The following is a 14,644-nucleotide window of genomic DNA, read 5'->3' on the forward strand; positions in this document are numbered from 1 at the left end:
TACAGATGGCTGTGAGCTGTCATGTAGGTGCTGGGAATCGAACCTGGGTCCTCTGGAAGGGCAGCCTGTGCTCTTAACCTTGGAGCCATCTTTTCAGTCTCTATTTTAATTTTCCAAAATAATACTTCTTTATTTTGTACCTGCATGCTGTGGAGCACATGTGGAAGACACAGAACAACTTTTGGGGGGATTAGTTCTCTCCTTCCGCCATGGAGATCTTGGGGACTGAATTCAGCACACCAGCCCCGGCAACAAGAGCCCTTGCCCCACTGCGCCATCCTTTGACCCTGTATTGAATGTTTTTAATTCAAAGAGGATAGTTTTATTAGAGTTTTAAAGAGGAAAGAAAAGAAAACAGAGCAAAGCTGTAAATTTAAACAGCTGCCAAGAGAAGGGAGAAAAGAAGAAAGCACCACACTGTCGGTGGAGTTCAGCTCCGTGTCATCAGACAGCCACACGCGGGGAAGGGGGGCTGTGGAGAAAGAGGAAGGAAGCCTCATCCACCAATATAAGCATCCTCTGGTTCTAGCCAGCATCCCGGAGAAAACTAAACCAAAGGAAAGGTTGTATCTCCCTGGGAGGGACTGCCTATTCCAGCCTGGTCTTGTACTTAGCCAAAGGTGACCTTGACTTTCTTCTAATCCCCCTGCCTCCACTACCTGAACGCAGTATGGAACCAGGGGGGCATGCGCATGCGCTATCTACCAGCCGTGCTACATTCCCAGCCTAGTATGACTCCACAGTTTTCCTGTCTCCTCGCGGGCGCTGATGGATATCTTTTTGTTGTTGTCTAGGTTTTACGGCTGCATACCCAACTCAGTCCTCCATCCCTTATAGACACAGGACGTCAATAATCCCAGAATCAGAAAAAAAGGGATTTAACAGCCAAGCCAGGAGATTTTATAGCATAAAGGTAAATGACAGTTGCCTTCAAAATTCTTTGCTTGGGTTTAGCTGTTGTGTTTCTCTATGGACAGCAGGGGGCAGTATCACCCGAGGGCCTGTACCATCCTTGTGTTGGGGATTCATCACCTCAGGATTTTATATATAATATATGCTTTGGAAACATAACTCAGGGTCTTGCTGGGTAGCCTGGCCAGCTTTGTACTCGGTCCCCTTTCCTTAGTCATCTGTATACCGGAATTGAAATCTGCCTCCACACCCTGTAGCCAAAATCATCTTTATGTTGAAAAGAATAAAAATACAAACTCTTCCAAACCTATGTATGTATAGCCGAAGACAAAACCCACCCCTCTCTGATCCATCGGAGGGAATGACATAATTCCCCCAGATAACATGTGAGAAAACAAGTCTCTAATAAACTTATAGTTGTGTTAGTAATGAGCTCCTCTGTTTAAAAGATTCCTTAAACAGTACCTGATTACTATTACAGGGGGCTGGTAAGATGGCTTAGCCTTGAACCCACTTAGTTGAGAGAGGCCAACTCCTTTAATAGTTGTCCTCTGACCTCCTCGTGTATATCATGGTATGTACACACAAATACATACATACATGCAATTAAAAAATAATAATATATTTGTGCTGTCTCCATCCAACCCCCTTTTCTCCAGATCTCCAAGCCCTGAAAGCTCTGGGTGTTTTCTGGCAGGCCTTTATTTAACTTATTCCTGAGCTTTGGTCTTCTCATTTCTCACCACAAGGGGGCAGTAGCAACTCAAGGAATCCCTAGCGTCTTCTCTCCACATCCCTCCTGCTTTTAAGTAGAACCCCCGACAGTAAGCATTCCTGGTTACCTCCTGCAGCAGTCTGCAGGTGGCGTCAACCTCCCACCTCCCCCAGAAGGCAGCGGGGGAGGGGCGGGAGAACCTGGAACACCGGTGAGGTATACCAGTGAGGGGCCCTGGCAAGGCCCGCAGCCCCAGGCCTGGCTCTTCCGTTGTGAGCTGGATCTCAAATATAGAGCAGATTTCGTCCTTTTAAACTGATTACCTCAGGATTCTATGAAGCTGGCCCTAAGTAGCACAGCACACACACAAACACACACACACACACTTTAAAAATCACAGGTGGCTTTCTTCACGATGATAAAAACTTATTCTGGCATTTTTCTTTCTTTCTTCTTTTCTTTCACTCTTTCTTTGTTTCCTCCTTTCTTTCTCTTTCTTTTTTCTCTAGTTTCTCTGTATTGTAACTGTCAGGCTCTTTCCCCACTTGCAGTGCGGGTCCCCATTGGTCTGCTTTAATGACAGTGTGTAAGTTGCCCACGTCCAGGGTGTTTGCAGCTCAGTTTCCAATAAAAAGAATAGTAGCTGTCACCAACCAATCCCTAGTATGTGGTAAAGCATTTTTAGATCGTATCGCCGCTCCCCCAGAACAATACTAAAAGAAGAGGGTTTAGTGTCTTCATTTAACATAAGAGGAAACTGAGGCTTAGGGAGGCTAAGTGACCCACCCTGGGCCGTGCAGCCCCGGGTTTGCCACATAAGAGAGGCTCTAAATAAATATTTGCTGAATCAACGTCGAAAGAATTAGGCCTCAACCCAAAACCTCTCACTGTTTCCACACCGAGCCACGCCTGCCTTTGTGGCCTTCAAGGCTGTAAATTTGGTTGATGAAAGCCAGCATGCTTCTGGACCGACCTTGGCAAGACAGACTGATCTCCAGGGAGGGTAACAAGTTCTCCGGGCTCCATCCCACATGGCAAGCTCTGATCCAGGAGCTGAAAGTACCCCGTGGGATCCTATCTTGTCTCCTGCCCATGGGTGACAGCGTGGCCTCCAGCCGGAACTGCAGGGTAGCACCAGATACAGGCGGAAACCACTCAGAAGTATGGTTCCAAATTTTCCAGTGCGGTGGCATCCACTTGACGGGAAGCCTTTCACCGATGCCTTTGAAAGCATTTTTTATTTTGTATTTTTGCAGAAGCATGGCACCTCTACAGAGATCCCAGTGTTCCCTCACCCAGGAGCCTTTGAGAGTGGCCACTTGTCCTTTGCGGCCTCGATTCCCTCGTCTGCGAAGTTGAGAGTGGGAATTGTGTAATTACCGAGGCGTTATATAATCCCCAAGTCCTAGGCACAAAGAACCCACTCCTTCCTCGATCCGTGCCCATCTCATTTTTCCTGGGGGGGGAAATGAACACAGAGAAGCAACGCGCCTGCGCGGCATCACCCAGTAATTTAGTGAGGCAACGCGAGTTAACAACAGATTTGAAACCTCCCCTGCTTAAGACAGGAGCCACACACGCCCTGGGCCGAGCCCACACCCGATCAGCTGCTCACCTTGGAGCAGTGACCCACTTAGCCCTGCTTTAACATGACACCCTCTGAGGCAGGCACTCACCTCTGCTGCAGCTGAACCCCAAGCCCAGTTCACATTTCCTGTAAAGATATCCCACTCCTGCAGTGCCAGTGTGGTCGCTGGTGTGTGGTGTGTGTGTGTGTGTGTGTGTGTGTGTGTGTGTGTGTGTGGTGTGTGTGTTAAAGGTACCCACTTCCAGAACTGACTCTCTTAGCTGACTCTCTTAGCTTGTCCCCTGAACTCTGCTCTCAAGCTATGGCTCACATGTCCCCCTCAGACTTTTGTTTTGAGGCAGGGTTTCTCTGTGTAGCGCTGGCCTTCCTAGAACTCGCTCTGTAGACCAGGCTGGCCTGGAACTCACAGAGATCCACCTGTCCCTGCCTTCCGAGTGCTGGGATCAAAGGCTTGTGTCACTACCCACAAGAATCTCGCCACGGGGAGGATGAGGGTCCAGCACAGGCGTGTGTCTAAATCGGCCATTTGGATTGCTAGGAGTAAACTTTATGATTGGTTACAAACATGTAGCTAACTTAGCATTCACAAGGGGACATGGCGCTAGGTGACACAGCCCCCTGGACACTTCCTTCCCTGTCACCCAGCTTCTGTTCCGTCATACTCAGCTTACCAAGCTAAGCAGCTGTAAGGGCCCCGCCTGTATCTGCTTCTTCCCCTTAACAATTAGGATGTTACGCTGGATCAGCTCTTCCTGGGGGGGGGGGCCGGGGGGAGATTGCAGGATGCCAAACTTGATGCCTTCCACGTGAATGAACACACGCTGGTAGAACAGGGACACTGTGTCTTTTGGGTTGTGGGGTGGGGGTGGGGAGGGAACTTAAGTTCCAAGGACTGGAGAAATGACTCAGTGGTTTAGAGCATTTGTGGCCCTCATACAAGACCTGGGCTCGATTCCCAGCACCCATAGGGTAGCTCGTAAAATGCACGATGAAATTGAGCGGCAATTCCAGCACTTGGGAGGCTAAGGCAGGGCAGTCAGCCACTCACGCTCATCCTTGCTCATATAGTGAATTTGAAGACCAGCCAGGGACATAGAAAAACACGTCAGAAACAAACTGGCCAGCCAACTAAGCTGGTAGTTATACAGGAGACCTACCCTGCCAGGCAGAAGCCAGGATTTAAATGCGATGAAACCGTTTAAGGTTAGAGGAACTCGGAATTCGTGATATTAGATGGAAACCACAGTAGGTAGGAAGCCTGGCTCTAGGCTCTACAGTCCCACCTCCCTGGACAAGACTGGGAAGATACCCAGGCCCGGGGTCTGCATGCCAGCTCCCTCGTGACCTCTTCAGGCCCATCCCAAGGTCAGGTGGACAGGGGTCATCTGCCACTCCTCACACCTGCAGAGACTGCCAGTCCAATGGGTGCTCTAGGTGCTGCTCCACCAAGTGTCACCGATGGTGTGTGCTGGCTGAGAGGAGGGGGACACGTCTGCCATCCATCGCTTGCTCAGTCCCGTGCCCGCAGGTGGCCCTGGCTCCGAGGCTCTGCGGCAGTGGTGGGCAGTTACTTCTACTCGGGTTATTTGGTTTTTGCCTTCTGTGGTGTCTCATCTAAGAGATCGAGAGGATGGCTGGGTCCTGCCCCACTTCTGGCAGCTTCCCAGGGGCCCTCTGCACGGGGGTTCTTTCTCTGTACCTGTGGAGCCCCCTGGTTGTTTTGGGGCCTGATAATGAGAAGGAAATCCAGCTCTTCCCTCCACTGGAGCCTCCGCTGCTTTCTCCACTGTAAACATTCCTGCAGCAGCCGATTTCGATGACCACGGTCAGGGTTTTAAATGGCCCCCGTCACAGGCCAGCTCCAGCATGCTTCAACCCCAAAGACTCTCTCTTGGACCTTCGTGGAGAGTAAATTGCTTTCCCACAGGCTAAACGGTGACAGCCCTATTCCCATCTGCCCTGGACCGTAGCTGTTTTGCAGTCTGACCCACCCAGCTGATGGATGCTCAGTAAAGTCAGATTCAGCAAAGACAAATACAGGTGCTTAGATACATTAGAATTGCAAATAGGTCATTATTTTTAGCACAAGTATGCCCCAAATACTTCATGGGCTATACTTAAGCAAACCCAGTTAGTTGTTGTTCGTGATTCTAATTTAACTGGGTAGGTGGAGACAGAGCAGCGGCCCTGTGCAGAGAAACCAGGAGCGAGAGTGAGAGAGAGAGAGAGAGGAGAGAGGGAGAGAGGGAGAGAGGAGAGAGAGAGGTGTCTTCCCTGCCCACTTGCACCTGTGAGGTCACATATCAGGGGCTGGAGAGATAGTTTAGCAGTTAGAGCGCTTGCTCTTGCAGAGGACCTGGGTTCAATTCCTAGTGTCTACCTGGCAGCTCACAACTGTTTATAACTCCAGCCCCAGAGGATCCAATTCCTTTCTCTGGTCTCCATGGGCATGCAGGCACACACGTGTTCCACATCCATACGAGCAGGCAAAGCATTTACACATCAGCATTGTGACTAGTGACACGACAACTCCTGCTGCAGATGGGGACCTGGAACCTCACTAGCATCCCAGCACCTCAGGTTTATAGATAAGGAGACTAAGGCCCAGTGAGGAGACTCACTGAAGATGGTGGAGCTGAGCAGCACTGAGAACAGACTGTCCAATTCACAACCCTGGGGAAGGGCGTTTCCTTTATCCTCTCAATCTCATCTGAGAGGCAGTTGGTGTCCATGGTTAGAAGACTCTATCCCGAGACTGGCTAGGTCTTTGCCCGTTGTGCAACATTAGGACATCTATCTCCCTTTTGATCCTGTCTTCTCAGCGAGCCGGTCATTGTAATGTCTCAGTGTGCTACTGGGGAAAAGTGTGCAAACTGCGCCCTGGGAAACTGACCTGCCTGCAGTATCTTGCTCCTGACTCTTGGCCTGGGAAGCTGAGCCCTCTGCTCTTCTTCTCACTACTGGCCGTGTGTGTGTGTGTGTGTGTGTGTGTGTGTGTGTGGTATGAACGTGTGTATTTATATGTGTTTGTGAGTATATGTATGTATGTCTCACTTGTGTGCATGTGTCACCTGTGTGTGTAGGTGTGTATATGTGTGTGTCAGTGTGTATGTGAGTTGTGTATGTGTGTGCATGTGTATGTCTCATTCTCTGTGTGTGTATATATATATGTGTGTGTGTATATATATATATATATATGTGTGTGTGTATGTGTGTATGTCTCACCTGTGTGTGTGTCACCTGTGTGTATGTGGTATGTATATGTGTGTGAGTATATATATGTACATATGTGTGTGAGTGTATGTGTGTGGTATGTGTGTATGTGTGAGTATATATATGTACATGTGTGTATGAGTGTATGTGTGTGTATGAGTGTATCTGTTTGTGTATATGTGTTTGTGGTGTGTGTGTGTGTGTGCCACACATCTGTTCTAAGAGCTTGCTAACAGCAACTTTGCCTCTCTTCTTTATAGTCAACTCCAGTCACTCTGTCCCCACTTTTCAGATTGGAAAGTTCTGGAAGGCACCAGTGTCCATCAAGCTCCCTGCCTGAATGAGGCAGCCAGGACAGGGGAGTTAGGATGTCTTTGGCTTTACAGAGTGGCGCTAGCAAGCTCTGCACTCAGGGCTTACTGCTTGCTGCTGTGGCCCCCCACATGCCTGGCTTCTGGATTTTTAGGTAGCTTTGGTGACAGGCCCACTTCCGAGAGCCCTCGCCGTGTAGTCAGCATTTGGACTTTGGACAAGTTCATCTGCATGTGCCTCCTTGGTGAAACAGGGACTGTAATCCCTTCCTTGTTGGGTGGTGGTGAAAATGAGATTAGCCTTGAACAGCTCCCAGCAGCGGGCAGGACCAGGAAGCCCTGTGCGACGATGAAGCATCTCCTCATTTCGTGTCACCTGCTCCCCAGGCTTTTGTCAACACTGCTATCCCCTTAGTAACGAGCACCAGAAAGGAGCTGGAAGCTTCTGGAAGCTCACGTAGCTTGCGCTGGCTGTGAGCACAGCTTCTGCTGCCTGCTCCCCAGTACCCCAACTTCAAGGTACCCTCAGGCCCCATGGGTGCCTCATTTTGTCTCCAAGTTCAAGATGGCCTCGTCTGGAATGAAGATTGTTTTTGTTTCCTTTTGCTTTATAAACAGAAACACTCCCCAATTTCCCTTCTTAGAGGCCTCAGGAGGAAGCTGAGTCAGGTGGGGTGTGGTTACCATAAAATCGGTCACCCTCCCCTCACCTCAGGCTTGGCTGCCCCAGTCCAAGAAGGCTGACATGCACACCAGTACATTTCCCTAATGACACAAAAACCAAAATCTCCCCAAAGCACTGTTGCCGTCGAACTCAGATGGCACCTCTGTGGAAAGAGCAAGGGCTTTGGGAGACCCGGCCTGAGTTAGAACTCCAGCCCCTCCCGTTGGTCACTGAGGTAGAGATTGGGCAAGTGAGAGAACTGTGAAGCCAGGCTGTCACCTCTGTTATGGTGGAGCCTGCTTTGTAGGATTAGAGGGAGGCTTAGCGCTAATGGATGGAAGACTGGTGGAAAAGCATGCTGAAGTTGCCATGCCCAGTGACACTGCATTCTTGTCCTTCTCAGGATGACATCCCGGGCCCTGGGTTCTACAATGTCATCCACCAGTCTCCAGTGTTCAACAGTGCCTCTCTTTCCAAGAGAGGAACCTGCACTTTTCCCTCCACGGTGAGAGCCCCGGGGCGTTGACCGGTCAGTAATTTCCCCTGTTCGCTGCATAATGACACGTTGGGCAGCTGTTCCTTTCTCTCCAACCATCCCTGTCCTGATTAAGACAGCAGCCACTTCCTGTGATTTCACAAAGGTAAATCTGACCCTGTGACCTTACGCCGGGTGTCTCCATGGATGCGTGTGGACAAGGTAGGAAGAAAAACTAGGCCTTAGCTGTCCAGCGAAAGAAGCAGGTGTCTTCCCAAGGCTTTGAGGCATGCCGGGAAAACTGCTGTGGCTTTCCCTGCAAGGAAAATGATTTTTAACACTTGCTTCATATAACTGGGTTGTTCAAATCATTGGGAATTTGGATGAAAAAAACAAACAAAAAACAAAATACAAACAACCCTAGGAGTACAGTTAGATGGCTCTGCCAAAGCCGATGGCCAGAGCTGGATTGCTGAGATCCACATGGTAGGAGAGAGCTGACCTCTGACCTCCACATTCTCTACACTGGACTCAGGGCATAGATATTACTCCCTCACAGTAAAGAGAGAGACAGAGAAACAGAGAGACACACAGAAAGACAGACAGACACGTGCACACACACATGTGCACACAGAGAGACAGAGACAGACAGACAGACAGACAGACAGGCACAGTGACAGAGAGGCAGATACACAGAGCAAGGGAGACAGACAGGCATACACAGAGAGAGACAGAGAGACACAGAGAGAGAGAGAGATAGAGGGAGAACACACAGTCTCAGAGAGAGAGAGAGAGGGAGAGGGAGAGAGAGAGAAATTGGGGCAAGAGACCACACACACATGGGGCCTGAGACATGGGAATCTTTCTCTTCCTTCCTGGGACTCCCATCTTTGTCGAGGACTCTTGCAGTCAAACATAGAAATGCACCAGCCCTGACCCTGAGCAGACGTGAGTGAAGACTGTGTTCTTCTGCCTTCTGTTTTGGTGTGTAAGCAGAGGATGGCACTCAAGGCTCTAACCACTAAGCTACAGCCTCAGCCTTAAGGGAAGCAAGGGAGGGAAAGAGCCAAGCCAGAGCAACATTGCCTGAGGTGGAGCAGCGTCGGCGAAAGCAGGGCCAGAGACTGACATCAATAGAAAGCGTGTGCCTGCCTGTCCCTGTAAAAGCTGGGGCAATTCTTACATAGATGGATACAATGCCTGACACCAGGGATCATTTTCTTATTAATCTCACACAAAGGGACCATTTAGGGCCCACCAAACGCAGCCACCTCTCACTGGGGGTTGGGTTGGTTGGCAGTGGGGAATGTTCCGGAGCAAACTGACTTTGGAGTGAAGGCTCATGGTCTCAGAGCCCTCAGCAAAGTCACAGGATAGCCAGGCCTTTAGGTCCACGTCAGGAGAAAAAGACCCCAAAGCAACCATCCAGGTGCCACGTCACAACGCCCAGAACATTGGCCACAGGCCTGGGGACCTAATCCTGACTCAGCCTTGGAGCCCGAATGTGACCTCAAGCACGCCACCCTTCAACATACCAGTTGCCTCAGAGACTCCCTGGAGGCTCTGAGCGAATTGCAGTGAGCAAGACTTTGAAATTGCTGAGCAGTGTAAACAAGCAGGAGCTAGCTCTGTCAGTACCAGAGTCACCCTTCAGACTGCCCAAAGCGCCTGGCTTCTCTCTGAGAACTCCTCTGCCAGACTGTGCAATACCACCCTACCATGAAGGGTCTGGATTAGTGCCCAGTGGATCAGGACTCTGCCAGGCTTCACTGGCCATGACTTTTGAGTGGTTTAACTAACTCTTCACCCAGTAGAGAAGGCCCTGGGAGATCAGAGTGTTACACAATCCAATCAGGCCTTTCACCTCTTAAAAAAAAATGACCCAGAAGAAAGGAGATGGGGGACGTCTCTCCCCTTGATGGCCCTAAGATTCAGCTTTATATTTCTTGTTTTACATATAAGGTTTGTTTTTAATTATGTGTGTTGAGTGGGGGGAGGGACGGAGAAGCTAAGGCACACAGGAGTTGCAGATACCTGCAGAGGCCAGCAGAGGGCACCAGGTCCCTAGAAACTGGATGCTTGTTGTGGGTGCCAGGAATAGAGTCCAGGCCCTCTCCTGAAGTGCTAGGATGTCTGAGCCCCAGCCTTATACTTGTAAATGCGTGAGTTCCTTTGTCCTTGGGACGGGGGTCCTAAGGGTTTGTAATACCTGGCTGCAGCCCACACTGTCCAACCTCAATGAGAGACAGAGAGCCTTTCCCCCACTTCCGGATCCGGAGACTCAGGGAATTCAAGCCTCCCGCCTCAGAGGGAGATCATAAGAGCCCTGGAGGAATGTGTTCAGGGTGAGGCCACCCCGAAATGTCCGTGGGCTTATAAACTCTACACACTTCCTCATGACTGTCAGGGGGACAACACCCAAACTTTTGTCATCCCTCAAAGTTCAAATGATATAAAGCACCCACCTCATTAAGGCACTCCGAGTTTTTATTCTAGAATCTTCTACAACCAGGAAGCTAAATGAGGCAGATGGGTGGGGACTTTGGTGGCCTTTCTGGGTTGCCACTGCACAGTGGAGTTCGTATGTGTTGGGAGAAGTTCCCCAGTGGCAGCATGGGGCTGCGTGGAGACCACAGGCCTGGCAGAGAAATGTAGGGGAGTGGGCACTGCCAACACTAACCCTGTTATGGTGCCTCAGAGAACTCGGCATCACCGGGAAGTTTCTAGAACACCCCACCCAACCCCCCAAACATAAAAGCAATAGATCTCTGAAGGCATGAAAGACACCAGGATGGGAAAGAAACGCTAGCAATTTCTCTAGGGCCGAGCCCGCTGACCTCTCTTTTGGATGCCATGGCTGCTTTTGGTCACCAGGTGGAGGCAGACTGCCTGGCTGAATGAACATGTAGGTCCCACACCACTTTACTAGCAGAGTTGAGTTTCTTGGTAAAGGATTGGCTAAAAACCAAAGGCTGCTGCCGGCCTAGTCTTTGCTGCTGAGAACACTGGGGAGCGCCGCAACCAGAGCTCGGGTTTGAACCTGGGTTAGAATCAGACTAGCACAGCCCGGCTTCTGCCGAACAACTCCTACCCTCATACCACCGTGGAGAGCCACCCCCACCAGCCCTCTCCCCTGTGCCTGTATGGCTATTAACCTCCACGGAATGGAGAATCCCCACGGCAGCGTTCCCGAGCCTTTCACTGTAAAGCCATGGGAATGTTCTTGTTTTATCAGACTCTAATACCTGCCACGCTGTCATAGGGCAAAGAGATGTTATCTTCAAGTTTCTGTGACTTTTGCCCCCATTCATTTGGCAAACACGAATTGTGTTTGTTTTTGAACCGAAAATACTTTACTGTGCTCTCCCGGAAGGGATGGGATCAGTTCTGTTGAAACATAAATCTTTTAGGGTTTTATTGATGTTTATTTGCTGTTGGTCTGGGTGATATTTATTTATTTATTTATTTATTTATTATTTTTGAGACAGTGTCTCACTGTGTAGCTCAGGCTGGCCTCAAATTTGCAGTCACCCTGTCTCTGCCTCCTGAATCCTGAACCACACGTGTGTGCCACTACACCCGGCAAAAACACAGTAGGGAGAGGAGGCATGAGCAAGTGGCCTTCTCTGAGCCTCCCTGTCCCTCCCTGAAGCAGCTCCCTGAGAACGCCATGGGGAGCAGTCTCACCTTTCCTGTCTCAGGAGACACCCCACAGCTGATGAGACGGGCGTAGTGGTGGGGCACAGGACACTGTGAAAATGTGATGCCAGGAAAGTCACTCTTTCCAGGTCCCAAACAGGTGACGAATACTTTGAGTTAGTTTACAGAAGTTGGAACGGGTCTGAACTTGCATTTCCCAAGATTGAGCCCTCAAAGCTCGAGGTCTGATTACCCCTGGCACCTGCTACGGTCTCGCCTCTTAAGGAAAAACACGCTTATGAGCTGGGCATGGTGGCTAGTGCCCCACACCCTGGCACTCCCAAAGCGAGGCAGCAGGAAGGCTGCAAGGCTGAGGCTAGCCTACTGTAAGGCTGAGGCTAGCCTGAGCTACATACAGTGAGCTCTAGGTCAGCTTGGGCTACGGACTGAGGCCCTGTATCAACAAATAATCAGACAAACAAGCAAACAAACAAACAACAATGGACCAGGGGCAGGGACCTTTTGACCTGTCTTTCCCGGCCCCTGGGTCGCTTGGCAATGCTAATCCCCCTCTTCTTCCTCAGTGTGCCCGGCTGGGCCCCATCATTTCTAAAAATCCCGCTGCCAACGCGTATACCATCCGGCCAGACTTGGCTTCCAAGAAGGACTTCAGCAATTCCTGTTCCAGCATGTTCCAGCTGCCAAGCTTCATGAAAGTGGAAAAATCTGAAACCCCTGCCCCGAACCATTACTATGTAAGGTCACCGCTGCCCTTGTCCAGTGTCTGTGTGGAGAGGGTGGGCTGCCAACGGGGCAGGGAGGGGCGCGAGGCATGGGGAAACAGGATTTTAACACCAGAGGTCAGACAGTGAGCATTTATGAGCATGCTGGGGCAGGGGCGGGGTGACCGTGGTTACGAGAATCTGAATCGTGGGTAACGATGGTGGGCAGCAGGGGCTGCAAGGAGCCCGCTTCTCCCACTCACCCCTGTGTAGACTAGTCTGTCAGGGATGCGATTGTCCCCTGGCATAGCAGGTATATACATACGTACTGCTTCAGCCACTGACATTATTCCTTTACTTTTTAGAATTTGATAAGATAAAACCCAGCTTCCTTTTATTATCTGAAAGTTGCCAATGTTCCTGATGCTGCTGGCTTTGGTTGTGAGACAGGTTCTCACTATGTAACTTTCACTGTCCTGGAACTTCCCGTGTAGTCAAAGCTGGCCTCGAATGAGCAGAGATCGCTACCTGTCTCTGTCTCCTCAGTGTTGAGATGAAAGGTGTCTGGAATGGTGTGTGTGTGTGTGTGTGTGTGTGTGTGTGTGTATCTACAGGTGAACTCAAATGTGTGTGAGGGAGCAAGTGTCTAAGTGTGTTCACGTGCACACAAGCTCTAGTGTGTGTGTGTTAACATTAGTGCTCTAGGCAGAATAGGGTGGGTGGGAAAGGGTACCTGCAGGAAGTTTGGGCTCAGGTCTCCATTTTGCCACTATCTGTGCCTTGCCTATGCCCCACCAGTCTTTTCAAGACTCAGTTTGTTGATCTGTAGAATGGGGGGGGGTACATGTGTTTGTCTACCAGATTTGATGAAGATACTCAGTAGGAGAACCTAGGTTAAGGAATGAGAACAGCACCTGGCACAAAGGCCTGCGCAATAGCCCTCAGGGGAGCGGGGGAGCTGTCCTTGGTTAGTCATGGGGTCTGTGGCGCCACAACTGTAAAATAAAATCAATGACATTTGTCTTGGGAGGCTGTGGGGGAAAGTCAGGCAGACCACAAACCCACGTGAGAGCTCTGAAGTCAGGGTGTGGTCCACACAGAATTCTGGTGAACTTGGCGAAGGGCTGTATTTCAAAAGCCTGCTCTCAGATACCTCATTCTTGAGGGCCTCTCTTGAAAGACGACGTTCTGTAAGTCACCATTATCTACATGGCTTCTGCCTATTCTGTGTGAGTAAGCTGGTCAACTGTAACGTGCTCAGAGCGGAGGACAGGGCGGTAGCAGGGAGAGGGGAGCTACCAGGTTAGGACTTGGCAGTAGCAAATTGATGGAGGACAGCTGTATCATTTAGAAATTTCTTTTTTTTTTTAAAGATTTATTTATTGATATGTAAGTACACTGTAGCTGTCTTCAGACACTCCAGAAGAGGGAGTCAGATCTCATTATGGGTGGTTGTGAGCCACCATGTGGTTGCTGGGATTTGAACTTTGGACCTTCGGAAAAGCAGTCGGGTGCTCTTACCCACTGAGCCATCTCACCAGCCCTAGAAATTTCTAGTAGCAGTGTACAGAGCTAAAAAGGAACAGGTGAAATTAACTTGGTAATATAGCTCACTTAACCCAGCAGATCCAAGATGTCCTTGTTTTGACACCAACCACACATAGATGATATAAGGTTACTAATGAGCCATCTCAAGGGGCACCTTTGCAGTCTGGTGTGTATCTGCTCTATGCAGCCTGCCTTACGTTTGGATCAGTCAAGTTTCCAGGGTTGAATGTGGATACTCTCTTGGTCATGCTGTTCTAGAATGTTCCCCCTGGAATAGCTGGACTCTAATGATGACCACGTGATGGTGGCAGCAGGGGTTTGCATGGGCAGAGTCAGCTGGACCTCGAATCACAAAGTCCTTGCATTCATTCCTAACAGAACACTGTATTTAATGGATCGCCTGATTCCGGCTCACAGTAGGAGATGCTAAGATGTGTATGGGGAGAGTGTGGAGGTATACCTGCCTTCAGTTTCCCAGCTTAGTGTTTCCACACACTCGTACATATACAGGAACACCACATACACATATGCAGAGGGAGAGACAGAGAGGAGAGACAGAGAGACCAAGAGAGAGGAGAGAGAGAGAGACACACACACACAGAGAGAGGAGAGACTGAGAGAGACAGAGGCAGAGACAGGAGAGAGAGGGACAGAGACAGACAGACAGACAGAGAGACCAAGGAGAAAGAAAGACAGAGACAGACAGACAGACAGACCAAGGAGAAAGAGAGAGACAGAGAGAAGGGGGAGAGAAAGAGAAAGAGGAGAGAGAGGGGCTGGTGAGATGGCTCAGTGGGTAAGAGCACCCGACTGCTCTTCCAAAGGTCCAGAGTTCAAATCCCAGCAACCACATGGTG

General features: G+C 50.0%; 1 protein-coding gene across 2 annotated transcripts in view; it reads left to right on the forward strand.

Moving 5' to 3' along the window:
• The window catches only part of Stpg1 (sperm tail PG-rich repeat containing 1), a 45,106-nt gene that overhangs the window by 11,976 nt on the left and 18,486 nt on the right, over nt 1-14,644 (forward strand). For both annotated transcript variants that reach the window (XM_021160575.2, XM_021160574.2), the window contains 3 exons: nt 795-913; nt 7,807-7,908; nt 12,102-12,272. In XM_021160575.2, the coding sequence (XP_021016234.1) occupies nt 795-913; nt 7,807-7,908; nt 12,102-12,272 (392 nt within the window). The remainder of the gene's footprint in view (nt 1-794; nt 914-7,806; nt 7,909-12,101; nt 12,273-14,644) is intronic.

Source organism: Mus caroli, chromosome 4 (assembly GCF_900094665.2).
Source record: "Mus caroli chromosome 4, CAROLI_EIJ_v1.1, whole genome shotgun sequence".
NCBI lineage: Eukaryota > Metazoa > Chordata > Mammalia > Rodentia > Muridae > Mus > Mus caroli.